We start from the raw sequence: 26,936 nt of genomic DNA on the forward strand, positions 1-26,936 counted from the left end.
GAAGACAGGAAACAAAGATGCATCAGAGTGTTCACGTTCATACATTTCTTTCAGAGCGGACAAAAACGCAATGTGAAACCCACAGAGACAGTCTTCTTGGTGTGACTGAGTTTGGACCCCGGGGTCCGCGACCTCCTGTTGGACAGTACATCCCCACTTGCGATGAGCAGGGCAACTACGAGCCCATGCAGTGCCATGGCAGCTCAGGGCACTGTTGGTGTGTGGATCGGAACGGACAGGAGATCCCGGGGACGCGCTCTGGGCCTGGTGGCAGACCCATGTGTGAGTTCATAATGCAGCATATTATCTCACATACTTTCGTTCCTTTGTTTTAATGTAGTGACGGATAACTTGGAAAAATGGAGCAGGCAACCGATTGCCCGCATTCTGCTGGATTCATTATGAGGCGGGCTTGCTTTTTGAAACTATTTTATGCTTGAGCCTTAAAATGGTAGGTAGAAATTCACCTATTAGTCCATTATTGGACTTTGGAGATTTTACATACATGCTGTTGTGTGCTCACAGCATTACTTTGGTATCCTATCTTATGGGATCTTGGTTTTACCAGTCTTCATTCCATATCAAACCTGTGGGCTAACATGCTAAGTGTTGTGATGTGTGTGATAAGAAAAGGGAGTGGCAAAATGTTGATGTAAATAGAATTAATATTTTTTTCTTTTTTTTTTTGCAGTTACCAATTTCTAATGAGAATTGCTCAAACAATGACTTGCTAACACTTATTTTCTAACAAAAAAGAAAGCTAGGGGCCTAGTTGTCTCCATTCTACAAATGATGTGTGATTGTGTTTTTTATGGTCCCATAGGCATTGACCATGGTGGTGTGAAACCGCCAATTGGACCTACCCCTCGACCTGACATCCATCCTCTCCCTCCTGGCACACACCTGTTGTACGCCCAGAGCGGTAGGATAGAGCACGTCCCGCTCGAAGGATATGATATGAAGAAAGACCACGCCAAGGCTATCCTCCATCTACCTGTGAGTTACCCTTCGGTTTTAGGATTCACATGGTCACAGCATACAATGACGGTTTATATAACCAGCTGCTAACAAGTGCAATGTGATTCACGTGGGCTAATGAGTAGTATACATTTTTTCCACCACAATGAAGCTGTTATTTTTAAGGCGTCAGGTGAGGCGTCTCATAAAGTCCTTGTAAAAAGCCGCATGAATCCTTTAGATTTCATCCTGCCGCCAGTGCGGCTGCATGCATTCTGGGCTTGTGCTTTATTGGATGCACGTGGCGACATTCTCCCTAATTACAAACATCAGCTCTACGGGATTGAAATCTGCATTTCTTGTGCGACTGATTTTCACAACAGCTGCTCTGAAGTCTGGCCCCGCTTCTTGTCGGTGTGCGGCGCTTCTTGTGTCGATTTATGTCTTGCCATTGATGTCGGAAAATACATCTGCTTCATATTTGTATCTGCAACCACCGGCATTCAAAGTGAGCATAGTTCAATGCTGTTGTTTGGCTCCTGCGCCGCAGGAGAAAGTGGTCATCGGAGTGGCCTACGACTGTGTGGATAAGATGATCTACTGGACGGAAATCACTTCCCCATCAATTAGCAAAGGCAGCATTCAGGGGGGGGAACCTGTGACGGTCATTAGATCAGGTAACACCTCCCTTCTCTTTCATCTCTCATTTGTTGGGTTCACCTTGGTCAGAATTGTTCACGACGTGTACTCCACTTTTTTTTTTATAGACTTGCAGAGCCCAGAGGGAATTGCAATCGACCACCTGGGACGAACAATGTTCTGGACCGATTCTGTGACAGACCGCATTGAGGTGGCCTCGCTAGACGGTTCTCAACGACGTATAATTGTAGACTCAGGTCTTGTCAACCCTCGCGCTATTATCGTGGACCCCCCCAATGGGTGTGTACCGGTGAATTTTTAGGATGGAAGAACGTATCCATAAAAATGTTACCAGTGATTTGAATAACACATTCAACACTGTTTACATTCATTTTTTGCCACACGTCATTTTGACAGTAATCTGTACTGGGCCGACTGGAACCGAGACGCTCCCAAAATTGAGACCTCTTACATGGACGGATCCAACAGGCGAGTGCTTGTTAAAGACGATCTGGGCCTGCCGAACGGCTTGACGTACGACGCCCAGAGCTCTCTGCTGTGTTGGGCGGATGCAGGTAGGTCGGATGACGCGGTGATTTATCAATAATGTTGCATTCGGTTATCAGTGCTGACCTTCGCCTCTTGCATGTAGGCACACATAAGGTGGAGTGCACCAACCCTGGCCGAGGAGACCGCAGGCAGATCCTGGAGGGCATTCAGTACCCGTTTGGAGTCACATCATACGGAAAGAACATCTACTACACTGATTGGCGAAGGTTTGGATCACCTGCCTCACTTTGAGTTGTAGAATGAAAGTAACATTAAATTTGTTGGGGGTACTTCACAATGTTTAACGAAGTATATATGTTAGGTGCTTTGCAACAGAGTGACGAACATATAATCGCTCAATAATTTTGCAGGCATTTTTAAAAGTAACGTTTTAACATTCTTAGCAAGTATAAAAATAATGTAACCACGTTATGTATATTTTACAGAGAGCTAGAAAATAATAGTACTGTGCTACAGACATAAAAGTGGTGGCTTTGCAGACGCAGAATTCATCTTCTCTGGATGCAATTTTCACAAGTCTCCAATAATACCACAAATGTTCAGTCGATTTGTTAATCATCATGTTTTTTAATAGTCGCTGGAGGGATTGGAAAAGTCACTCGATATTGTGGCAAAGCTAAGTTGGCAACACGAGTTGCCACTGGCTTTTCTTTGGCCCCGCTCCACCCCAGTCGTGATGGTGTCAAAAGTTGTGTGTGCATGAGATAAAGTCACTCCTACTAAATCCATGCAATTACAGTTGGTGTGTGAGTAGTGGTTATTAAATGTAATTCTTCGTCCTTTGTGTGTATATTTTATTTACTTAAGTGTTTTAAGTCAGTGGTTCTCAATGTTTTGTTTTTTTTAATAGTGTACTCCCTGTGAAATATTTTTTCGATCAAGCATCACCTAACCAGCCAAAATAATTTTTTGATTAAAAATAAAGCCTTCAAAGAGAGTGCCATGCCATCCGTCTGAGCTATTAAAGGAACTACATTTGCAAGCATATCCGCGTATTTTTTGTTCAAGTGAATGTAGGAATGTTAAATAATTAATGACGATGCATATCCATTTAAAACTAGAAAATCCATGTAAAACAAAATACGGGCATACATTTTTGCAAAGGAGTCAGTATTCAACAAGTTTTGCTTCATGTTCCAATTAATTTGCTCGTAATTTGAAAAGAAAGCTAGATTGTTCCTGTCACGGCATTGAAGAGCATTAAATTAGATGAGCTGATATCTGCAGAAACACTTAAAACCTCACGTACCTGCTGAAGGGACTTCTTGTACCCCTATCTGGGAAGCAGTGTTTTAAGTAATGACAAAAAATACATTTATTGTCACTTTTTTGTGTGTGTGTGTCATACACATTAAATGCAAAAGTCATAACAAAATGTGGGAGACTACTGCGTGTGTCTTCAAGGTCAGTGTCTTCAGTAAATCCAAACATTCGGTTCTATTTAGTCTCAACTGATTCTTACTCATACACTTGACATTTTTATGGCATCACTGGCTGTCCAAATGGAGTTAATCCTTTTGGTGCTCATGGGGTGGATTCTCATTTGACATCAAGCGTAATGACGGTTTGTTTCTCAGATGCATAGTTTTGTAACTTTTGCTTAGATTGCAAGTTTCACACCTCCCAGGGTATTCAACTTGTGAGGTTATACCACATTGTCATTAAAAAGCATGAAGCCTTAAAGATTTCCCATACTCTGACACATTCAATTTGATACCGTGGAGCGAGTCCGTCTTGTGTTTAATTTTCTGTTTGGGCAGTGTTAGATGGGCGGGGGTTGGGATGTCTGTTTGTGTGTATGTGTGTGTAATGTGGACAGGAATCCTAAAAAGTGGCAGCTGCTTGCAATTTCTCCACCTCAGTTGGGGGAAGGTATACACTTCCACAGTTGGACACCATCAACGTTTGCTAGTTCCATCTGCCCTCACTTAGTCACTTTTGACAGACTTTACGCAAAATGCAGACTGGTCACTTTGAGTTGGATTGCTCACTTGTATTTGTTTTATACTTTCAACAGGGATGCTGTGGTCGCAGTGGACCGCTATACTGGGCAGGAGTCTGATGAGTTCCAGCCTCAGAAACGTTCCAAGCTATATGGCATCGCCACAGCCTATGCCCAATGTCCTTCAGGTGAATGTGATGATTAATGTTGACATTTACTCTTTCCGGTTTTGAGTAAGCAAAGTTCTCTTCTTGCTTGGCGTCATTTTTCGATTATGTTCCTCTCCTCTTCAAAAGCCATTCTTAGAAAGGACTTGACCTGTTAACTTTAACGGGCTATCCTGCTGTCAGGCCTTTAATCTATCCTTCAATGAATCCCATTTTTATGAGCGTTGCGCCTACTTGGAGCATTCCGAGTGTGTTTTACGACCATAAAAAGTGTAGTATCTTTCTTTGACCGAAAAGCATAATAATTTGTGCGTCCATCACTAAGTGAGAATGGGACGGAACACATAACAGCCAGGGGCCTCGTCTTCCCCTCTAGATAAGTGCAGCCCGGGAATGTGCAGACCAGTGGGAGGGCCGCCAACATCTGCTGTTAGCTATGTGTTTTCTGTAAGCGTGTATATGTCTGTAAAACAAACCACGAAGAGACTGTTTCCTGTCGCTCCCTGCTATGCTCGTTTATTTTAAAAGGGCCTTCCTGAGTCTGTATGCTTCCTCTTCCAGGACAAAACTACTGTGCGGTGAACAACGGCGGCTGTACACACCTTTGCTTAGCAACACCCAACGGTCGCTCCTGCAAGTGTCCCGACAATGCAGTTGGCGTTGGATGTGTTGAGAGAGACGGCGGATATTGAGATGTGGCAACCAATAAGAAGCCACTCGGCGTTACTGTGCTGTAACTGCTGAAAATGCCACTGAGGTGAAGTTACTGTGCCTTTTATTGCTCATTGCTATTCTTATCTGCATTTTTTTTCATCATAAAATCCCTACAGAATTGTAAATATGAACACTATTATGTTGACATTGTTTTCCCGAGTGCACATAAACTGAGAACAAAACTCAAGGGATTAGTAATTTAATGTGAAATACGATATAGTGACGCACGACACAATTTCCTTTTGGTTGTAGCTTTTTTGGTAATAGTATTGTTGTCAGAAACGAATGAAGTTCTGTACAAGCTTTGCGGGATGAGTTTACGTGGTGGGCAGCAAAAAAAAAATAAAGTTTTTTTTTTCTAACGGGTTTGTTTTCATTGTCTGGCTTTAGTGTTGTGATAGTGACCTCGTGTGTTCAGTAGGGTACATTGCAATTCTAATCCGTTTCAATTTATCACAAAATATCAGAGACGTCCCAAATAATTGACTTTGCAACAGTTTTTGTAATGATGAGCAGCTCCACCGCATCTTATTATTTTTTACGACATTCGTGTAACAATTTCATTGTACGGAGAAAAGTGTTTCTACACTGTGCACATGACAATCAACACTTGACTTTGATTATGACTATGTAATATACAGTAAAGTAGCACACAAACTGTGCCCCTCCTTTGAAGCCTCATGTTTATTACAGCTCTGTATAAATTATTCTACACTACACACAAAATATTAGGAATATTTATGTTTTGGGGTGATTAAATTTCAGCATGAAATGCACTCCAACCTAAATTATTGAATGCACATGTCCACTGTTCTTTTTTTTCAGTTGGCAGTTCTCTGACAAGGACCTTAACTCACAACATGTTTATTTAATTTAGGTTTCAAGGACATTTGAGGGAATGGATTCCCTTTCACGAATTCTCCAATCTCTCTGTATCTGTTACATTCTACTAATGACACTGAGACCGTCCTAAATTCTGTGGCACCTTACCTTCCAGTTTGGAGTCTTGTGATGGCGAGATAGTGTTGAGCAGTTGTTAGATGCTGTTAAATTGGTCTTGTCATAATGTCACATGTTTATTACAAATTCTAATTAAGTTGATTCATGAATAAAACACCTGTTGTGAGGGTTAAGTGAAGGTAGTTTGCCATATATTTTAGCTTTGACAAGGTACTGCACCATAAGCTTGTACCTATGCATGACTGTATTGTTCTTGTCAAACAAAGATGTGTAATTATTATTATTATTTTTATTATCATTGTATCTTTTCAAGGTCATAGTGGATTTTTGGTTCTTCCTAAAATGTTATAAATGATATTTGTAAATAAATAATTGGCGCTTGCTGTTCTAACAATATACAGTCTATTTGAATACAGAGCATAAACCTCGTGTTTTGATTACTGCGTGAATTTATCGCGCGTAATCCAATAAGAAAAAACAACAGATAAGTCACAGTCGTTAAATTTTCTCCTTAAATTTGTCTCGAGAAATAAATTACCAAAATAATTAAAACGCCTTCAGCCCCTTCAAGCATCGAGGTGTGATGCACAGATTTGATTAGGAATAGGTATGATTTTAATGCACATTAATGTACCGTTATATATACAAGTGTGTAAATTGCCTACTGCCCGAAGACAACTCGGATAGGCAACAGCGCCTCTAAACCTTCGTAGGGTAGCGGTAAAAATAATGGTTAGATAAATGACAAGTTTGATTAACCCCATATGCTATGTCTTGCAGATTTTACTCGATATCTTCGTATGACGAAAGCGCTGTGCCTTGCAGTCTTCGAAAAGGGCTTAAAATTTAATCTTGGCTTGCTTCAATTATTTTATTTTATTTTATTATGCTATTAAATTTTATTATAAATAAAAATATGACACCCGTTGGTATTTCAATGAGGCAAAAAAATTATCGACCCAACTTTAATGATTACACGAACGACGTTAACAGCTGCAAGTACAAACAGCGGTGCAATACAGTTCGGATCTTGCTGAACGAAAACGAAAAAATGTTGAGTTATAATCGCTAAATATGTGGACGTATGGTATTAGAAAATCCTGCCCACTACGTGATATAAATTATGGCTTAAAATAGTCGTGTTTTCCCCTCATTAACCTTATTGAAATCACTCGAGAACAGTTGAGACATTGTGTAAGAAAATTTTCAAAGTAAAACTTATTAGGCGAAGACTAAAATGCTTTTTCAAACAAAAACCTTGTTTTAATCAAATAACTAGTCCATTTTAATGTTATTACTTTCAATGCTTGGATTCCAAATTCCAAAGTTGAGCGGGAGGCAAGTCAAAAAAAAGTATCAGTCTATACAATTATTTTGAAAAGCTGCCTGGAACGGAAATGAACAGCTTTAACGTTCGTAAATCTATCTGCTCCTGTCCCACAGAAGCTAGCCTAGCTAGCAAGCTAGTTTAAACCCTCATATCCGTGTTGTTTTGTTTACGCACCGGTGTGTCTCAAGTTGCAAGTCCGATACAGGTACAAATACGCCAGCCTGCCCTGCCATGCAGTGGACATGTTTGTCAGCTAAGTAACCAGGGGTCATGTGGTACCTCTGCAGATGCTCAATGAAAAAGTGGGGGGAAGCAACGCAGTGGAGCATGAATCGGCTATGAACGACTCCAGAGATCGTTTAGGGATTCGCTCGGCGCTAGTCCAAGAACTTGGGAAGAATTGGGAATGCGTGTTTCTTTACTGCTTGCTTTTCCAACACCTTGACTGAACCTGGAGGCGTGGACGATATGGCCAGTCCGCGACAGAGCGACTTGTCATATGCGTGGGAAAAGTACATGGACTGTAGGCTTCAAGGAGCTGATCTGCAGGTAGGTGCTGCACTGTGCACAACAATCAACTCATCTAAAAAAGATCAATATTTTTAGCTGTGATGCAATCGTTTCAATAGCCACAGATTCCTTGAGTAAAACATCCTCATATAGCGGCCGTGTTTACTGCCGTTAAGAACTTGGGATTGATTTTTTAGGATCCGGGCATCTCCATATCGCTAATGCATTGTTAATTAAAGAGGTTGCGTGGTTCTGATCGCAGAATTTTGTTCTTGTATTTGTAGTAATACTCGGTAAAAATTTTCTCAGTCAGGTTTCAAACTTTTTGAAATTCAACACACTTTGTACCTTACATTGAAGAACACAACTGACTGATTTAACAAAACATATGAAATAGAAAGTGTCCATACATTTTCTACAATATATATATATATATATATATATATATATATATATATATATATATATATATATATATATATATATATATATATAATGTCAAACAGACTCAAGTCTCACAGGTAGAAAAAGAACATCTACAGATAGATTCAGGGAACCAGTACTTTAACACCAAGCAGCTCAATGATCATTTAGCATGCAGATGTGTTTGGCATATGCAGCAGATACGTTCAACCCAGATTCCATGTCAATTACCTCAGATTATGTGTCGGTTATCAGATGCTAAACTAACTTCTGATTTGACTTTGTGCTTCCTTGAAGTCCGGTTGCCGCTTGGAAATGGCAAATGAGCGACCAGCCTGGATGTGAAATGATGGCAGTGGCATGTACATGCTGGCATATATTACATAATAACAGTGGGGGTCCAAATTCAGAACTTGTCCCTCTCATCCATTTTTTGGAAAAAGGGAGATAAAAAATGTACTTGGTGGTTAATATTTCCCATAATATGTGTAATATATTTTTTCAGTCTCCATCCATCCATCCATCCATTCATTTTTGTAGTCGCTTATCCTCACAAGGTGTGACTTATCCTCACAGCTGTCTATGGGCAGTTGGCGGGGTGCTTTTCAATCTGGTTACCAGCCAATCACAGGACACACAGAGATGAACAACCATTCATGCTCACACATATATTTGTAATTTGTAATGTCCAATATACCTACAGTTACAAGGCATGTTGTTGAGAATGTGGCGGAGGAAACTGGAGTACAATGGTGATCAGGGAGAACATGTAAACTCCACATGGGAAGGCCAAAGCCACAATGAAACCCACAACCTCAACTACTGTGAGGTAGACATGCAAACCACTATGCCACCCTTCTGCTTCTGTCTAAACTTTTTCTTTTGTTTTTTTTGTTTTTTTTTAATAAGTGAACATGAGCACCTGAGTATTGTCCCACAGTGTAAATTGAACAATTCTAACCAGGAGTTCCAAATAACTCTTCCTTACATGATTTCTTTCAAATGGGGCTTTTTCGTCAAATTACAACAGCTGAACCAATTTAACTTGAGAATGAGAGGATTGTGTTTGTTTATGTGTGTGCGTTTGTGTGTGAGTCAGTCACTTCATTAATTGTCATATGTAATCTTGTGATTGAAGTCTAAAATGAAAGTCATGCAGCACTTGCCATGCTGTCACAGTGATCCCATGGGGAAGAAGGTCTAGAAAAAACTGATTCTCCGTGTTGTTTGGGACACGCCACTAACCTTCGCCAGAGGTCACAAGGCTAACACGGACTTACTGTGCTCAGGTCAAGGCAGGTGTCTTCAGAGATGTGTTAGAAGTGAATGCATTCTTAAATCGATCGTCAAGTTGCAGCACGTTTCGGTTGCCCGCCTACTGTCAGCCATTTAGCAGCAGTCTGATCACGAGACAAGTGTGTTTTCACAATATTCAACAATTGTAATTGTTAATGTTACAAATGTAAAAATGTTTCTTCAAACACTACACATACAGAGACTAAAATTAAACATGTTTCTCTAAATAGCCGATGGGACAATTGGGGTATTGTCGATTTCATTGACTAAATTGTTTTTAATTGGCTGATTTAGGTTTTTGAGTCTTTTTTTTTTTCAATTATTTTTGAGTAGCTTCCGTGTTTCCGTGACATGGCACTGTTTAACCTAATGTAGTAAAACTCAAATATTTTATGCAAAGACTCCCCTAGGAAAAGCAAACATTTTACGACACACAGCCACCACTTGCAGCGGAGACTATGACTAAAATACCTATGTAAAAAAATGGAAATACCTAAAATGATGTCCTTTTGAACATTCACAAAAATTAAAAAGTAATATGAATCAACTTTCAAAAAATGATACTTTACTTTTTACTGAAGAAAACTAACAAAGTCTATCAAAACATTTTTGACCAACTGAACCGTTTGAAGCTGGGCAAAATATTCCATCAATAAATAATGATATTTGTAAAATTGATCTGTAACATTAACACAAGAAACACATTTTTTTTTTTTAAGGGTAATTTAAAAAGTCAATAACCCCTGGACTGACTTTGCCAATGAGAGTGGCACTTCACCACCTGGTGCTGTAGATGTGCAATTATCCTTCACATGGCACATTGCATAGCGCCTCCCCGGGGCGACTCGCCCCACTATTTGAAGACTACCCTAATGACATGATTGCAAACAGAGAGGCACCAATTTACAAAGGCATCATTAGTGTTTCCAATTTAGCCATATGGCAGTCGCGACTTTCCGACTGTTTCCTGTGTACCAATTAAGATTCATGTCAAAAGACAGGGAGTAAATGGTGCTGAACTTTGCCTATTTATGCTTTATAAAAGAAGTTCTTTGTCAAAAAATTTGGAAAATACAGTATGTGACTTGAATGTGCCTTCAAGCCACCAATATTTTTCTGGGGTTGCTTTGCCAACACTGAAGTACTCAGAAAAGACAGTAAGAAAGCTGAAGAGTCATTTTTTTGATGACAAAATGTCAGAGAAATCTATGAAATAAGACTAAGACAAGCCCAACTGCTAAGCAGTAAGTCAGACCAACCAAGATTGACTTTTCTTTGCCGTTAAATGGAGGGCTTGGCTCTCACTCTCATGTTCGCCAAAGCCGTCGCAGCCCAGCCATCCCCGCCTGCTTTATATTCATTCAGCAAAGCATTACACAATACAAGACATAACCAAAAGAGCCAGCCGGGCGCCGCCAACAGCTGGGCCACTCTTTCAGTTCACACTTTCCTGCATCAACAGCTTTATCTGAGGTCTAGGGCGAGATGAACTAGGACTGCATAGATGGGTCGCAATGCATGCTATTCTAGACAAGAAATTAACATATAATGACAACCACCTCACCTATAATTTCCTTCACACAAACACATGCTTTTAATGATGTTAAATTGTTGAACATTTCAAATGTTTATTTGCAAAGGATCCTGTTTACATACAGTACAATGCATGATTTATCTGTGCTCAAGCCAGTGATGCCAACTCAAAAAAAGGTATTTTGAGTGACCATGTCCTGACTTCCTCTTTTTTTCTCAATGTGGCTTTAATTCCCAGCCTAGCCAAAAGCAGAAGCAGCATTTTAAAGTTGGTGTCTTTGGTACCAAAATAATCAAAGGAAATCTGCTAGGAGTCTTGATGGTAGACCGCAAGAAGCTTGTTGATTTGCTGTTGGCATCGACAGTCCCTTCCAAATTGCATTCATTGGACGTTAACCCTACGATAGCAAACTATTATTTTAGCACTGGGATCTTTATTTTCAAAGCAGTCCTTAGAATCCTTAAGATGAAAGTAAAGTAGCTTAGTGTGTTGTTTAGTAAAGGCAAATGGTCTCTGCATCGCTAACATAAACGTACGATGGCTGCTTTCCATGTCCGCGTCTCACTGAATTTTGATTAGGGGAATCGTTTCACTTGAATGATTCTCTGGCCAGTGGCCAAGAATGTGAATGAGTACCATTACGAGTGGGTTGTCCACTTTGATTTGAAGTCAAGAGAATGTTTCAAAAGACTAAAGGAAGATATTTGAAGAGATGATTTTCACTCATACTAGGGGTTAAATCTGTGTTCACTGCTCGCTATACCTCCAAAATTGGTTCAGTAACTGCTGCAATAGCCATTTTTGTACTGCATTGCATAACACCAGTTGTTGTTTGTTTTTTTTTGCATTCTGGGTAAAATTATTGCTGTGCAAAAGCTGCTCAAAGGGATAGTGTCAATTTATTTAGACAGTTTTTGAATTTAAAACCCCACTATAAATTTCTTTGAGATCTAAATAAAAGAGTTCTATCCCATCAAAATTTTATATTAATAAACGTATGTCATCGTTGTCTAGTAATCGCAAATTATATTACATGAGGAGCGCCGCTAAGATGGAGGCATGTTTCTTTTAGCTACGGAAAGCGGATGAAAAGTTTCGATAAGCTGAATAAACTTGTGCTTGTGAACATGAACTTGTGATTAAACTTGTGCTGCGTTGAGCGCCCCCCCCCCCCCCCCCCCCCCGCTTCCTTCTGCTTTTTACAATTGGCATACAAACCTTCAAATTCCTATTTTTTACTATTTTTATTTATGATTGGCATACATATCAGGAACTCGCTCAGCTGCACACAAGACACAAACTGACATCCAAAACATGATTTGATGGAACACATTTACTATACACACATAGAGAATAAATGAGATCTATATAGAGACCTCATGTATTATTTAAAATCTTTCTTTATAATTAGAATAAAATGTATTGGATGATTATAGTATTGTTTGAATTGATCATTTTGCATTGTCAGCAAAGCCACTTATTTATAATACATATATTACTGGTATTTTTTTTAATCAAAGCTGTATTTTTCCTAAGAATTACCTTTGTAAATGAGATCTTATTGGTATAAATAACATTTTTAAAATAAATAGACTAATTTTCAAACAATCATTCTTTCATGATTTGTTCTAGAGAGGAGGTCAGTCCCTGCTCAATGAGGTCAAATCTCCTGCTCCATATGACAAGCGTGAAATCAAACTGACCATTCTACCTTGTTATCGCCACACTCCATTATTTAAAGGTTGTTGCTCATCATTTGACTGCGATATTTTTTTGTTGGTTTATTGTCACAATGTTGCCCAAGCCTTAGTAAAGTCACTTTCTGTTTCTGGTTCAACCACAAGACCTTTTTCATATCCACTTTTAGCATCTAGTTTCAACCAGAACGCCTACTCGCTGCTCTGAACAACTGCCTGAATAGTTGAATTATTCATCCCGTTTTTGTGTTGAGGCAGATTCAGATTACAGTTGCCTGTTTTTTTTTCCCACCTGGGAATATATTGTTATGACTAGTCCGGTTTACATATGGACTCTACACTGTTGAACCACAGCTCTTCATACGCCTACTATCCAATAGTTCTTTGTTGATCAATTTGGCAGCCTGATGAAGGTACTTTGTTGATGTACTTTGTTGATGGAATCACTGAGGAGTGGAATGACAATAGCTTGTGTTCAACTCTATTTTTGTCCGCTGATAAGATTTTGTCCAAATGAAAAGTGATAGAGGTCTGGATCTTTGATTACTGGCAGACGGAAGCTTTCTCTGCATTTTAACTGCCGTCCACTCATCAATCATATGTTGTTACTGTACACTACTTAAACATTTGTGGTTGATGATGTGCAGTCATGCAAAACACCTCATTATAAATTATTGTTAAAATATCTCTATTTGTCTGAAGCCGAGACATTTTCATTTCCTGCACAGTGTTTGAGTGTAGATAAGGGACAAACATGCTTTATTAAAGTAGACCCCTGACATTTTACCTCAGTACTCTCATCTGTGACTCATAGCTTATAAGGAAATGTAGAACGTTAGGAGCTCCTCATGACGCTCATCATCCAAATGCCAAATTAGATCAGTGGGGTATGTCAAATTGGAAGAACGGGAAAAAAAAACAAAGATTACATAACCAAGACTCCGTCATCCCCTCTCACGAGGAAAGGATCACATCCCATTTCACTGCCTCACTGCTACGTTTTCTACTGACCGCTTCAGAGGAGAGTCCTGAATGGCCTCAGTGACTCAGCCACCAGACTCCCATGACTTAGCCTCCTGTGATCACCCGTGTAAAGATGCGGTTCACAGCAGTGGATGGCCAGCAGTGCTAAATCCTCAGAAACGTAATCCAAAGAATTAGATGAAGCAGACCGTACTGTATTATAGCATTTCTATGAATTCAATGGTGTTTTCTCATTTAAAAAAAAAAAAAAAGTCTGCCTGAACATGCACATTTTATGATCTGACTGTCAGCTCGAATCTTTCAAGTCTCTTATCAATCCAAGTTTGAATTGTAAATTGGGCAGTATATGACAGTTTTGTTTATTATCAAAAAGTGTTCTCTCAACTTCCAACTGATGATTTCCCAAGCTGTGTGAACACTTTTGATAATCTCTTTTATCAAATCAGCTTGGCTGGCCGGTGCACAAAGCATTGTAAAATTGGATTAAAGCCACCAGAGGAGGGGGAAAAAAACTGGTAGGAAATTGGCATTATCTTACACAACTCATTTTCCTTTTCCCATTACATGGAGTAACATGGATGGGCACATGATAGATTTTGTGCACAAATGCAGTGATTGTCTAAGGTTTATTTATTCACTTCATTCCACTTTTGGCTACCTGTAATATGGCCCAAAAATAAAATCTCAATTTTCTTAAATCATTTGGATTGTTACAATTTTAATCCATTTTAATCAAAATATAAATAAAGAAGTTCTTTTTATAATATTCAGACAAAAGTAAACATACATGGCTTGTGCATAAATCGCATAAAGGGATTGCCCCCCCCACCCCATTTTTACCAGTAAAACGTTCATATCTTGTCCATAGTTTGTTTGATAGCTAAGTTATTTTTCAAATACAATAATACCTTTGGAAACACATTTTTCTACTTGCTGTCGACTGAAAATGACTTCACAAGGCTCTGTTAACAACCAATCATGGCTGACCTGTTGGTCATGTGATGTGATGTTTGCCGTAACATGCTGCCAAGAACAACTTAAATTTAATGTTAGACAAAATAAAATTATTTAGTTGTCAAACCAACAATTAAATCCCAAAGTCTTCATTTCACGTTAAGAATCCAGACATTCAATCCCAGGATGTTATTTATAATTTCATTAAATATTTTCAGGCAAAGGAATTGTAAAGATGGCTGGCACCAAAAGTGTTTATTTTCTACTGCTAAAAATTGCAAAATAAGTGGTCTGTCTCTTAAAATGCCACAATTCAGTAATTAGCACCTATTGTAAACATATCTCGCGAAGCACCCATCCACCATTCTGCCACTTTTGCAAACATCTTGATTTTACAATTCAGCCATTTTTTAAATCTTTGATTTTTAAAAAGAGGAATTAATTGAATTAATTCCATATGTTGCACGCTACCAAAAATAACGCATAACAGGTAGGGACCTGTAATGCGTTACTTCTTGTTAGCCATACTACGTATTTTAGCTCCCGGTGCAATCAGACCTTCCTACCTACCCTGTCACTTCCTTTTGGTGAAATGAGTTCATCTGCAACCCCTGGTTGACCCTGGTGGGTGTGCTCTGCATCCACATCTTAACCTGGTGCTCGAGTTAGGCTGTGCTGCAGACATATTTTAAATTGGCAGGCCCAAAACAAAGATAATGTCAAATAAGATAATAACAAGAATTGCTTTTACGGTTGCTACACAGGAAGGAAGTTGACACACATTCCTTTGCAGGAATCAGTTTCACAAATATTTCTCGCTTACTTGTAAATAAGACACAGTTGTATTCCCATTTTTCTTTAAAGGGTTGTTTTACGTCAATGACTTCGTTTTCTCAGACCGCGTGTGTGACACAACTTCCCGAAATCAACCCTTGTGCACCAAAGGATATACACTCCCCTCGAAAAGTATTTAATCTGTGAGGCAAACTCCTTTATTTTTCCTGCTGTTGGCTGAAAACATCTGGCCTTGACGTCAAATATTGAATCAGAAGCAAGATCACCATTTCGTGTATGATGAAATGCGACTCAGTCGGGAGGTAAACAAGCTTGTTAAACTGCCAAATGTAAAAGCCAAAATGTGGCAGTGTTTTTACCTTCTATCCCATCTACTTATTAACTTGTCCTAGAAGAAGCTCTGCAAGCTTGAGACATGACTTTACTACCACAGTTTCACAGATTGTATGATTGGGATGATGGGCCAAATATTTCTCTCCCAGTATTTCTTCAGTATTTCTTATTAGCAACAGCTGTCAATCAAGGCATATTGCAGTACAATCACTAATGGTATGTGTGCTTGTTTTCCACATTTTCTGTGCTGTAACATTTAGTTTTATTTATTTTCCAAAAGGTACTCTTCATAGGAGAATACAACAACTGCTTATTGGACTGAGAACTAACTTTTCCTGAGGTGGCACAAATGTGTTCCCAATTGCAAAAGCCTACAGAAGCTGTGCCTTTCGGCCATCTTATTCCTAAATGAACATTGTAAAATGTTAATTATTTTTAACACATCACGCAAAAGCATTCACATTAACAATAGAATGATTGAAAAACAACAGATCTGCATTGTCTATTAATAACTTTCTTAGGTCTGTTAATTCATATCTCATTAAAATTGTTCGAAATGGATGGATGCATGGATGGTCATAATGACTTTCATCTAACAGTGATGCACTTTCAACAATTACTCGCTTGATTTTCATGACCTCCTAATGTGTTTGAAACAATTTATCCCAGATTTTTGACCAGGACTGTAATTTACTGAACTAATTCAAGTTCTTGACGAAATTTTGGATTCATCCAGAAAAATGGGAAATTTTGTGTGTGTGTGTGTGTGTGTGTGTGTGGGGGGGGGGGGGGGGGGGGGGGGGGCACTTGATTTGACTTATGTCTTATATATCTTACTTCACTAAAGAAATTATGGACATGAATGCTTTGGAATGTGTTTATTTTGAAGTTGTTCTTGTTAGCATGTTACAGCAAATGACAAGTCGTTTTTGTTGAGAACTGTTGCTCCCAAGTGTGCCAAATATAATTTAATAAAATAACGTTAACATTATAGTGTACAGTGAATGTTGCCAAAGTTTTGTAGTGGTTCAGAGGAAAGTAATGTGCTAGAGAGAAAAGTAATGTCCTGCTAAGCACAACTTCAATTAAAAAAAAAGGAAATTATCAAAACCTTATACAAGTTGCTCATTCATAATCAAATAAAAATGTGGTATTTTGTCTTGGGTGTTCATCATTGTTTTTTGCCAAGCAAAAAATATAATATTTTGCAGCCCCATTCCCATGTAATTCTTTTCCCATCTGCTATTGTTTGGTGGCTTAGCAAATACCCACGTGCACTCTGATTTGTTGTCCTGTGCACTACAGTGTCTTTGGCTTCATGACTCAGACAATCAGCAGAAATCCATCAGTCAGGTCAACACAGGCCATTCAGTGGCATCAGATTGGCAGAGTCTTAGCAGATCACACGTCTGACGCACATATGTGAACACACTAAATTGCTTATTTGCTGCCAATCTCTGGCATCATTAGTGCCCCCAACAAGAGGCCTGAAAAGCACTTAAAGTGGGCCTCTCCTAATGCTTCTTTGCCACCAATTGTAATGCGTTGATTGTATGGCAGAATTAAAATTATTGTATGGCACAGGAAACACATTACAGAAATATAGCTACACGAGTCATTATATCAATCAGCTAAATTGTGAAAAAATAGTTTGTATCACAATCGTATTTGAACATTGTATGGCGACATGAAGAGAGCGCACTGGAGGTCAGGCCATCTTGTGTGCAAAAGGCCTCCAGATGAGGGCGTTACCGCATGTTGGAGCTGTGTACGTTGCGCATAGTCTCTTCCCCTTATTTTATTGGTAAAAGTGAAACTTTGACATAATATAAAAAACAGCAATTAAAATATAATATAAAAACGGCAAAGTTAAATTGATAATTAGTTTAAAAAAAGCACTGAAAAGAATGAACCATATCATGTATTTTTCCGTTTTATTGTTTTTCTTTTCATTATGGTAGAGGAGGGCTGGCCTGCTCTGTCTCATATGACAGTACGTCACTGGTTCTTACATTGCAGTACATGGCAACAAAGGTGTATAAAATGTGTATATTGACTCTACATAAGAACCAGTGTCATTTTGTTGTTGTAGTTTCAACTTTTCACTCCCGTCAAAAATAGAATTGGTTTATTTCAAGATGCCCCACTGATTTCTTATCTGTGTGTCTGTCTCTTATCAGGTCAGCCTCCAGAGTCTCGAGAATTTCCTCTGTCTCTTCCACTATGTGCAGCATCACCCTCATCACACCAAAGATGCGCTGAAATTCTGGTATGTGTATGCTTCTTAGTGTAGGAACCAATAAAAAATGCTGCTAACAATGTTTGCTGTTCATGAGCTCTAATAAGGAAATCTCCTTATCTACTGTATATGTTGACAAATTGAATCAGTTGCACATGTGTTTAAGATAAACTGTCATCTGGAAAAAACAAATGATTCTCCTCCTAAATCCTCTATATTCTGGTAAAATATGCAATACTAAAAGCATGGCAATATAAAACCATCACAGTTGTACTTGCGAATACAAGTGCCGTTTTTGTGAGTGATGCTTTATTATACAGAGGTCCTCTGCAGGTCAGTGGAGGCTGTTCAGTATTCCCAAGGCCAGTCCCCTTACCATGTGACATCACATGCTTTCATGTGATACGCTGATCTGCTGCGAATCTGGAAAGCTTCCATTTGAAATTCCAATTTAATGGAATTTGCTCGGCAGAACAGAAAATTCAGTCAGTCGCCGTGCGAGGAGGTATGCAGATACAGCCGGCAGTCGAGCTGCAGTCGAGCTTGGAATATATACAAAATGGCTGGAAGGAAACTGTCATTTCTAGTAATATTCGGTAAGGCAACAAAAAGCTGGAATGTGTGAAAAGAGCCGGATATTTGCTACATGGTTACAAATGCAATTGTTGTGTTGACGTTTATCAAAATGAGAGATTCTCCTTTGTTACTCTATTTTTTAGGTATTTAAATATAGTTCAGTACAGCAATTCATGTATTGGAATGATCTTGACTATATTATGTCTGGGGTTCACTTTTAACTGCTCTTAAATGTTATTGTCTTGTAAAATGATGGCTAGCATGACTAGCTTAAACAGCATACAGTAAGACTTCTCGGATGTAGCTCTATGTTTTGTGTTGAAGCACATCTGCCTCTCCTATACATTTCCATTTATTGAACCAAAATAGGAACATTTGGGTAAAAATACCACTTGCTGTTCTTTTTGAGAGTTTGGCCTTGTTGAAACAGCACAGTTTCTACTATGTTGGCATAGCTGTAATTTACATCTGGCTTTTTTTCCTACTCATAGTGCGTTGTTGTACAATAGGGATTACACTCAACAGCTTAAGTTCACTTTTTTTTACAGTTAGCATTAATTATTGTTTTACAGAACACATGTTGAATAGGCATGTACCTGTATATCTGTATGATACACAGCAACTCTGTTTCTGCTTGATGTTTCTCTTTAATCATGTCAAATGCAACATTTTATTCAAAGTCAATTACTTGTGCTTGTCAACAGTTTTATAAATTTTTTTGAGAAAATTATTAAAGTAAAGCATTTGATTATCTTTCCATTGATTTCCATAAGTGTGACAAAGGCACAGTCAACTGTTGAAGCCCTTCTGCCTTTCCTATACGTTTTACTTATTGAAACAAAATACAGTAGAAACATTTGGGTAAAAGTACCACTTGCTGTGCTTTTTGAGAGTTTGGCCTTGTTGAGACAACACAGTTTCTACTATGTTGACATGGGTGTAATTTACTTCTGGCTTTTTTCCCCCCTAATCAAATGCTGTACTGTTGTACAGTAGGGATTACAGTACACTCAAAAACTAGTTCACATTTTTTCACAGTTAGCATTAATTATTGTTTTACAGAACACGTGTTAAATAGGCATGTACAGTATATCTGTTATGCTACACAGCAACACTTTCTGCTTGATGTTTCTCTTTAATCATGTCAAATGCAACATTTTATTCAAAGTCAGTTACTTGTGGTTGTTAACAATTTTATGAAGAAATTTTAAGGAAATTTGCCTTGGTGGATTATCATTCCATTGATTTTACCCTGCTTAAGTGTGACAAAGTAACAGTCAACTGTTCCAGTTACTATGCCACCGCTCCGCCCCACCATTTTGCATAAACAAACGTGGATTCAGAGTAAAATGCTGAAGATGTAGTGACAATATGGGATGTGGACCAAAATTAACACAAATTGAGCTGTGATTTACTGCGGCGGTATCCACAATTACATCAGCACACAAATCTTGGTCAAACTTACATATTACGCTCCTAAGAGGATTGCACCTGTACTTGATGATGATGAATAGGTTTTGTTGACTTGCTCAGAATGTATACGTATTCTCAAGTACCAGTCAGACATTTTGAGGTTGGAAGCATATTCCTGTTTTCGTTTACAACTGCAAATAGCATAGACTATAAATCACAAACATGTATGGGTTTAGTCTGATGCTGGTTTTACAATGTGGGCCTGAATGCCCAAGTTTGACTTCATGCCCATATTATTATTATTTATTTATTTTTTTTACGAAATATTTACAGTTCATGAAGCACATACCTAATATTACTGTTACATTTACACATCAAAAGACCCAAATGTGCAGATACCTAAATTGCAAAAAAACTTCAGGCAGTAACAATGAGGTACGAAAAAAAAAAGCAGCATACTTAATGTTAAACCGAATTATTTTACCTGTGCTAACACTTTCTCATTGAATTAAATGAGTGTAAACTCCAAATTGCGCTACAAATCCCTGATGTTGATTTTTTCTTTCTGTTTCTTCCATTTGTAGCTCAGACATGAGTGGGGCCAGTAACACGCTGGCAAGGGAGTTCCTGACTGATGTACACCAACTTTGCAGTGCGGTGGCACAGAGAGCGGAGGCACGGGAAGAGGATGAGGAGGAAAGTCATATGGTTGCACTAGGAGAGTACCTTGTCAGAGGCAGAGGATTTCTGTTGCTTAGCACCCTGGATTCTATCATTGACCAGGTGAGTGATCCGTAACACAAATCAATCATAATACAACAGGTCAACAATCACCTGTCATGGTCTTCCATCTATTTCTGGGCTTCTTGTGCTTTGTGTGGCGCTTAGTCGTTAAAATGTCGGTATGCATGATTCAGCCTTCGTTTGGGGCTTGTCTCAAAAGCAGGTAAATGTTTACAACGGCATCTGTTAGTCTGTTAAAGCCGAAGCAACTTTTATATTGTTGTATATCACTCTTTTAATCTATCTATCTATCTATCTATCTATCTATCTATCTATCTATCTATCTATCTATCTATCTATCTATCTATCTATCTATCTATCTATCTATCTATCTATCTATCTATCTATCTATCTATCTATCTATCTATCTATCTATCTGTCTGTCTGTCTGTCTGTCTGTCTGTCTGTCTGTCTGTCTGTCTGTCTGTCTGTCGTTCTGTCTGTCGTTCTGTCTGTCTGTCTGTCTGTCTGTCTGTCTGTCTGGCTATCTACTGTATGCATACAAACATACATGCATACAGGGAGGATTATAACTGGTATGCATTGGTACGTCACATGCTTTACTTTTTGTCTCTTACAAGTGGCTCCAACATGTGCCATGGCCTGAAGCAGACTTAAATGTGGTACGTTTTACCGCTGATGTACTTAGCTCGCAGACAAAACCGGTGCATTTGATACAGGTTTGAGAATTTTCAGTCATTTTTTATTTGACAAATATGAAAAGAGCACATGACATAGTGCAACATATGGCTAAGAAACAAGGTAATTGAAAAGCTCTAGCTAATCACCCCCTTGCTAGGTGGCGAGACAAACTGCAGGAACGGTCAGTTAGTTCTCCTTGCCTTTTATAAAGCTAAGCACGCATGTCAATGTCTTCTTATGCTGTTGATAATTGTTTGTTTTCTAAAGAGGCTTGGTCTGGCTGTGGGGGCTACGTCTGATTCTCGTGAAGGAAATTGTTTATGTTGTCACTCTGCAGTTGATGGAGAATTTACCTCTGACTTCCTTGGACTAATCACACTGGGTGCGGAACAAATGTTCTAAAACCTTCTGAGGGCACAGGCTGGCTGTGTGCACACAGACGGTGCACTGCTAATGTGGTAGTGACACTCAGAAGACCTACAGGAAAACTCCTTTTAATGAAAGAAAGGAGGGTGCGTACCAAATACTATGTCCTGGTACTCATGTGAGTAATCCACGGAAAAAATTACTCACATTAGTACCAGAACATTGTACAAGAGTCAATCAATGAATAAGGTATAAGGACTTGGCTAACAGATAGAAGCTTACTTTTTTTTTTTTCTTCAACACAGTCTCCCAGCACTGTTTCACGCTTTTCCCTTCTGTGCACAAGCTTACATATTCCCTCAGCGCAAAAATCTTTGGGCTGATGTCTCAGCCAGTCACTCACGACACTTTTGACTTCATTGCCACTTTCAAACTTTGTGCCGTTCGTGAACGCTTTCAAGGGACCAAACAGGTGAGAGTCTGAAGACGCAAGGTCAGGGCTGTATGGGGCATGAGGAAGCCATTCCCAGCCCAGCTTGTTGATGAACTTTACCATTTAGGCTGCTGTGTGAGGCCTTGCATTGACATAATGAATTCTTCTGATTAATAAATATTGCATTTTTCTTTATGTCTTTCTAGATCTGCCGCAACTGGTTTGAATCCTTTAGCAACCAAAAACTTGATAACTGACTGCAGTTTAATCCTGGAGCATGCTTCTTGGTCAGACAAATTTTTTAATTGCCGAAACTCTCAAAGTTTTCTTTCACTCTGCAAAAAAAAGTCCTTCTCAGCGTCACTCCCACATTAGCAGCGCTCCATCTATGTCTGCACACAGCCAGCCTGCTTCCTTGAAAAGTTTCAAAAGTCCATCGGTTATGGTTTGCGAGGTTTGTTCGGGAACCAGTTTAATTACCCAATTACTGTATACAAGTACTGCAAATTGGTCAACCATTCATTGGTCGGCAGTAGTGTGGTGTTGCTGATAAATTGATTATTGTGGTCTTGCTGATATTATGATTGTGTGTTTTGACCTGGGAGCGGATCATTGTTTTTGGACACTTGACAAAGTTGTTTTTAATTAGCACTTGAAGAAATTGTTTCTCTTTGCAATGAGGAATGCTGTGTGTAGACATGCTATCCCCCAGGTCTCGGAAGCAAGATTGTCATGTAGATGCTACATTGCTTCCCTGCACACTTGCACTGAAGTATAGCTGATTAGTATAGCTGAAAGCATAGCAAAATGGTAAGTCGAATAAAAAGTCATCATGGTTTGAATTGACTTCTCAAGTTAGTCTTGACCGCTAGTTATGAAAAGCAAGTGTGCTCAGAGTATGGTTTGATAGGTGTGTCAATGTGACATCTGAGTGTGACCAAAAGCAGGGAAGAAGGGAGGCTTTCGAGGTAACCCCAGTCTTTTGTTGCTCACTCAGGAGTTAACTTGCCGAGAGGAGCTGCTCACTTTGTTGCTGTCTCTGCTCCCACTGGTGTGGAAGATCCCTGTACAGGAAGACAAAGCACCAGGTTTGTACTAATTACTACATCGTTTTCATCATCAACATTAAATGTTAATATTGTAGCTAACAGAAATATAACAAAAGGAATTACAACTTGTTTTTTTTCATGTGTACACTTGTGTAAATTGTGCAACCAAACTGGCCTGACGCTTCATCTCACATCATGTATTCTGTTTTATTCATAGAGCTTGTTTAATCTCATATTTAGCTAAGTGTGTGCCCTCTTGGAATTAACATGAACTTGGTAGCGTAGGATATGGTACAATTAAATGTGATGAATGTTTATTTTCCTTGATTTCCATACCACAACAATACTTGTTTTCCCCTTTTTTGACATGCTGTTTCTAATGCTGTGAATCATTTTAAGTGAGAATATTAAAGAGTGCTTACAGGAGCCCTTGACCTTTGGATGACATTGGTATTTAGTACTGGACTGATGATCCTCTGTGGCATAGACGCTAGACATTTTTTACTTTAATTATTTTCTTACTTACTGACCATTACCCTCATATACATGCACCCTCAATCAAACAGAATCTTAAAATTAAATGTACTCTATGCTGTGTCGCTGTGTCGTGTCAATTTTCTGTCTGATATTTGTATTTGTTGTATTTCCGAAGTTCTCAAAAACAAAATTATCTCTGTCAACAGATTTCACCCTGCCGTCTTTATTAGAGGTATTCCTCCGCCGGGAGGTAAAGACCCCACCTCTTAGAGCAGGGCAGAAGCCTGGGACAGATGAACAGGAATCTGGAAAAAGGCCACGTGCTGGCAGCGGCACTTGGAAATCAAGGCGATCACGTAGGACAGCCCAAAAATACTCTGTAAAGGATGCTCGACGGTCGCAAGTTTCTACCTCAGATTCAGAAGCCAATGCTGAAGAAAAGGCAGGCCCAAGTGGTACAAGGGGCAGAAGGTCGCATGGCTTTACCATCCGTGTACATCATCCACATCCTCGTTTGGATGCCACTCAGTTAACGGACACCGCGACTGCCACCACAGAAACCATGAGTGTGCCATACGCCCCTCCCAGAGTATGTGTATCTCACACTACAGACACAGAAACCCTGACAGAACCAGCTGCAATGTCAATATTCAATCGCATGGAGAACTCGCCCTTTGACCTCTGTTACGTGTTGCTTTCGTTACTGGAGAAAGTGTGTAAATTTGATATGAGCATCAATCACAATCCTGGTTTGGCCGTCAGTGTTGTACCAACTCTCACTGAGATCCTAACTGAGTTTGGAGATTGTTGTAGTCCAGGGGATGGTAGTGGAACACAGGCAGAGGAGCTTGCTGGGGGTTGGACTGAAGAGCCCATTGCACTAGTCCAGAGGATGCTTCTGCGCACAATCTTGCACCTGTTGTCAGTCGACGTCAGTCAAAGTGAAACCCTTCCAGATAGCCTGAGACGCAGCCTGACCGACCTGCTTCGGGCTACTTTAAAAATCCAAAGCTGCCTAGACAGACAGACAAATCCATTTGCGCCTCGACCAAAGAAGACTCTACAAGAAGTCCAAGAGGATTTTTCTTTTTCCCGTTTTCGTCACAGGGCCCTTCTACTGCCTGAGCTTTTAGAAGGGGTTTTGCAAGTCCTTCTGGATTGCCTGCAGGCATCAACACCCAACCCCTTTTTCTTTAGTCAGGCACTAGATCTCATCCATGAATTTGTCCAACATCGTGGCTTGGAGCTTTTTGAGGCTACAGTTCTGCGTCTTGAGGAAATGGGGATGGCCAGAGATTCAGAAGTAGGAGGTGAGGCTTCAGAAAGGCTACGGGGTCTAATTGCCGGGGTCTTCAAAATTGTAAGTGCTGTCAAGAAAGCAAAGTCAGAGCAGCTTCATCAGTCTGCGTGCGCTCGACGTCGTCACCGTCGCTGCGAATATTCACACTTCCTTCATCATCACAGAGATCTGTCAGGTTTGCCTGTCTCAGTTTTTAAGATGGCTGACAGGCGTAACCCCTTTGAAGTAGATGGTGAAGGGAAGGAAGGGATGGAGGGTGATACAGTGCGGTACCCTGAACGCTGCTGCTGCCTGGCTGCTTGCGCTCACCAATGTTTGCGGCTCCTACAACGATTGTCGCCCAATGGACCAGCAGTATTGCAGGTACTGGCCGGTGTCCAGGCTGTCGGAATCTGCTGTTGCATGGACCCTCGTTCCGTGATACGGCCGCTCTTAGACGCCTTTCAAGCACCAGGTCTACGTAGTTACCAGTCTCACGTTCTCAGTGTTCTTGGCAGACTAATTCTTGACCAGCTTGGTGGAGGACAGCCGTCGGAGAGAGCGAAGCTTGCTTCGTGTAACATTTGCACTTTGGATCACAGTCAGTTGCCAGGGCTTGAGGAGACGCTACAACATGGGGAACTTTCAGCTATTTCTACTACCCTGTCCTACCGCTCCCAGGGGATTCTGCCAAGTGGAGGGGGCACAGAGGACATGTTATGGAAATGGGATGCTCTTGAGGCTTACCAAGAGCTAGTGTTTGGAGATGACTGGCACCTGAGCCAGCATGTAGCTGGTCATGTGTGCCACTTGACACTGCGTGGTAATGCTGTTGTGCAGTGGCAGCTCTACACGCACATCTTCAACCCTGTGCTACAGCGAGGGGTCGAACTTGCCCACCATGCCCAGCAGCTTGGGGTTTCTACAGTTTGCACACAAGTCTGCAGCTACCACGCACAGTGCCTGCCCGTTGAAGTACTACTTATATATTTGCAAGCATTACCTGCCCTCCTCAAATCCAGGTAAATTATTAATTTGATTATTTTTTTCCTCTGTCCATATTATTATTTATTACATAATATTACTTTGGTATGTTAGGTGCGTTAAGAGTTCTTCCAAAAGTTGTATCATTTGGCTTAAAATGTGGTGATCAAAATACATGACAGTAAGGTATTTTAAAACCTTTAAGGGTGAATAGAATCCTTAGTACATATTTGGAAATGTATACCACACATCAAACTATAGATTCCTCTCATTATTGTTTAACTTCATCAGACTGCCATTAGCTCGGTCTAACCTTGTCATTGCAAATTGATACTAATCAAATATTTAGCAGACCTTTGTGGGTAGCTAGTGAAGTAGGTTACCACTGTTGGCTTATGTGACAAGACTACATCACTGAAGCACCAGAAGGGGCCATGTTTGTTTAAAGCTGCATAACGTGACAATTTGACTTTGTCTGTATATTTTCACTAACAGTTCCAAATCAGTACTGTTTATATTTATAAAAATGTGTATGACCATGTGTGTGACCATGAGTAACTTCAGAAACAAATCCATATGAAAGGACGGTGTATTTTTTTTCAGTAAGACTAAAAACATTCAAGTTCAGGCGACACAGCAGGAATATTATATTGGTCCCTAGTGACAACACATTCTTGTATGCATCTTTAGAGGGCACAACATTATGTTTATTTTGCCTGTACCCAATGTTTGTGCACTTGGTCTTGATTTGCAGTTGGACTTTTTTCATAGCTTTTCACTTCAATAGAAAGTGGAATTATTGTTGTAAAAGCTGCATATTATCATTACATCAATTTGAGATGTGGACTAGAGAGTTTGCATTTAAACAAGAACCTCTCTTTTCTTTACGG

The 26,936-nt window shown here is 39.7% G+C and overlaps 2 protein-coding genes across 4 annotated transcripts in view; both read left to right on the forward strand.

Moving 5' to 3' along the window:
• Window positions 1–5,351, forward strand: part of nid1a (nidogen 1a) — a 15,399-nt gene extending 10,048 nt beyond the window's left edge. Inside the window, exons 13-20 of the mRNA XM_088421928.1 lie at window positions 55–282; window positions 824–996; window positions 1,508–1,634; window positions 1,725–1,896; window positions 2,014–2,171; window positions 2,249–2,372; window positions 4,184–4,296; window positions 4,837–5,351. Of these exons, the coding sequence (XP_088278054.1) occupies window positions 55–282; window positions 824–996; window positions 1,508–1,634; window positions 1,725–1,896; window positions 2,014–2,171; window positions 2,249–2,372; window positions 4,184–4,296; window positions 4,837–4,967 (1,226 nt within the window). The 3' untranslated portion in view covers window positions 4,968–5,351. The remainder of the gene's footprint in view (window positions 1–54; window positions 283–823; window positions 997–1,507; window positions 1,635–1,724; window positions 1,897–2,013; window positions 2,172–2,248; window positions 2,373–4,183; window positions 4,297–4,836) is intronic.
• A 2,390-nt stretch (window positions 5,352–7,741) lies between these two features.
• lyst (lysosomal trafficking regulator) overlaps window positions 7,742–26,936 on the forward strand; it is a 54,079-nt gene continuing 34,884 nt past the window's right edge. For all 3 annotated transcript variants that reach the window (XM_088421599.1, XM_088421600.1, XM_088421601.1), the window contains exons 1-5: window positions 7,742–7,828; window positions 17,986–18,074; window positions 20,618–20,816; window positions 23,255–23,345; window positions 23,990–26,084. In XM_088421599.1, the coding sequence (XP_088277725.1) occupies window positions 7,748–7,828; window positions 17,986–18,074; window positions 20,618–20,816; window positions 23,255–23,345; window positions 23,990–26,084 (2,555 nt within the window). In that variant the 5' untranslated portion in view covers window positions 7,742–7,747. The remainder of the gene's footprint in view (window positions 7,829–17,985; window positions 18,075–20,617; window positions 20,817–23,254; window positions 23,346–23,989; window positions 26,085–26,936) is intronic.

Source organism: Hippichthys cyanospilos, chromosome 8 (assembly GCF_059441005.1).
Source record: "Hippichthys cyanospilos isolate Australia breed blue-spotted pipefish chromosome 8, RoL_Hcya_1.0, whole genome shotgun sequence".
In the NCBI taxonomy this organism is placed as follows: Eukaryota; Metazoa; Chordata; class Actinopteri; order Syngnathiformes; family Syngnathidae; genus Hippichthys; species Hippichthys cyanospilos.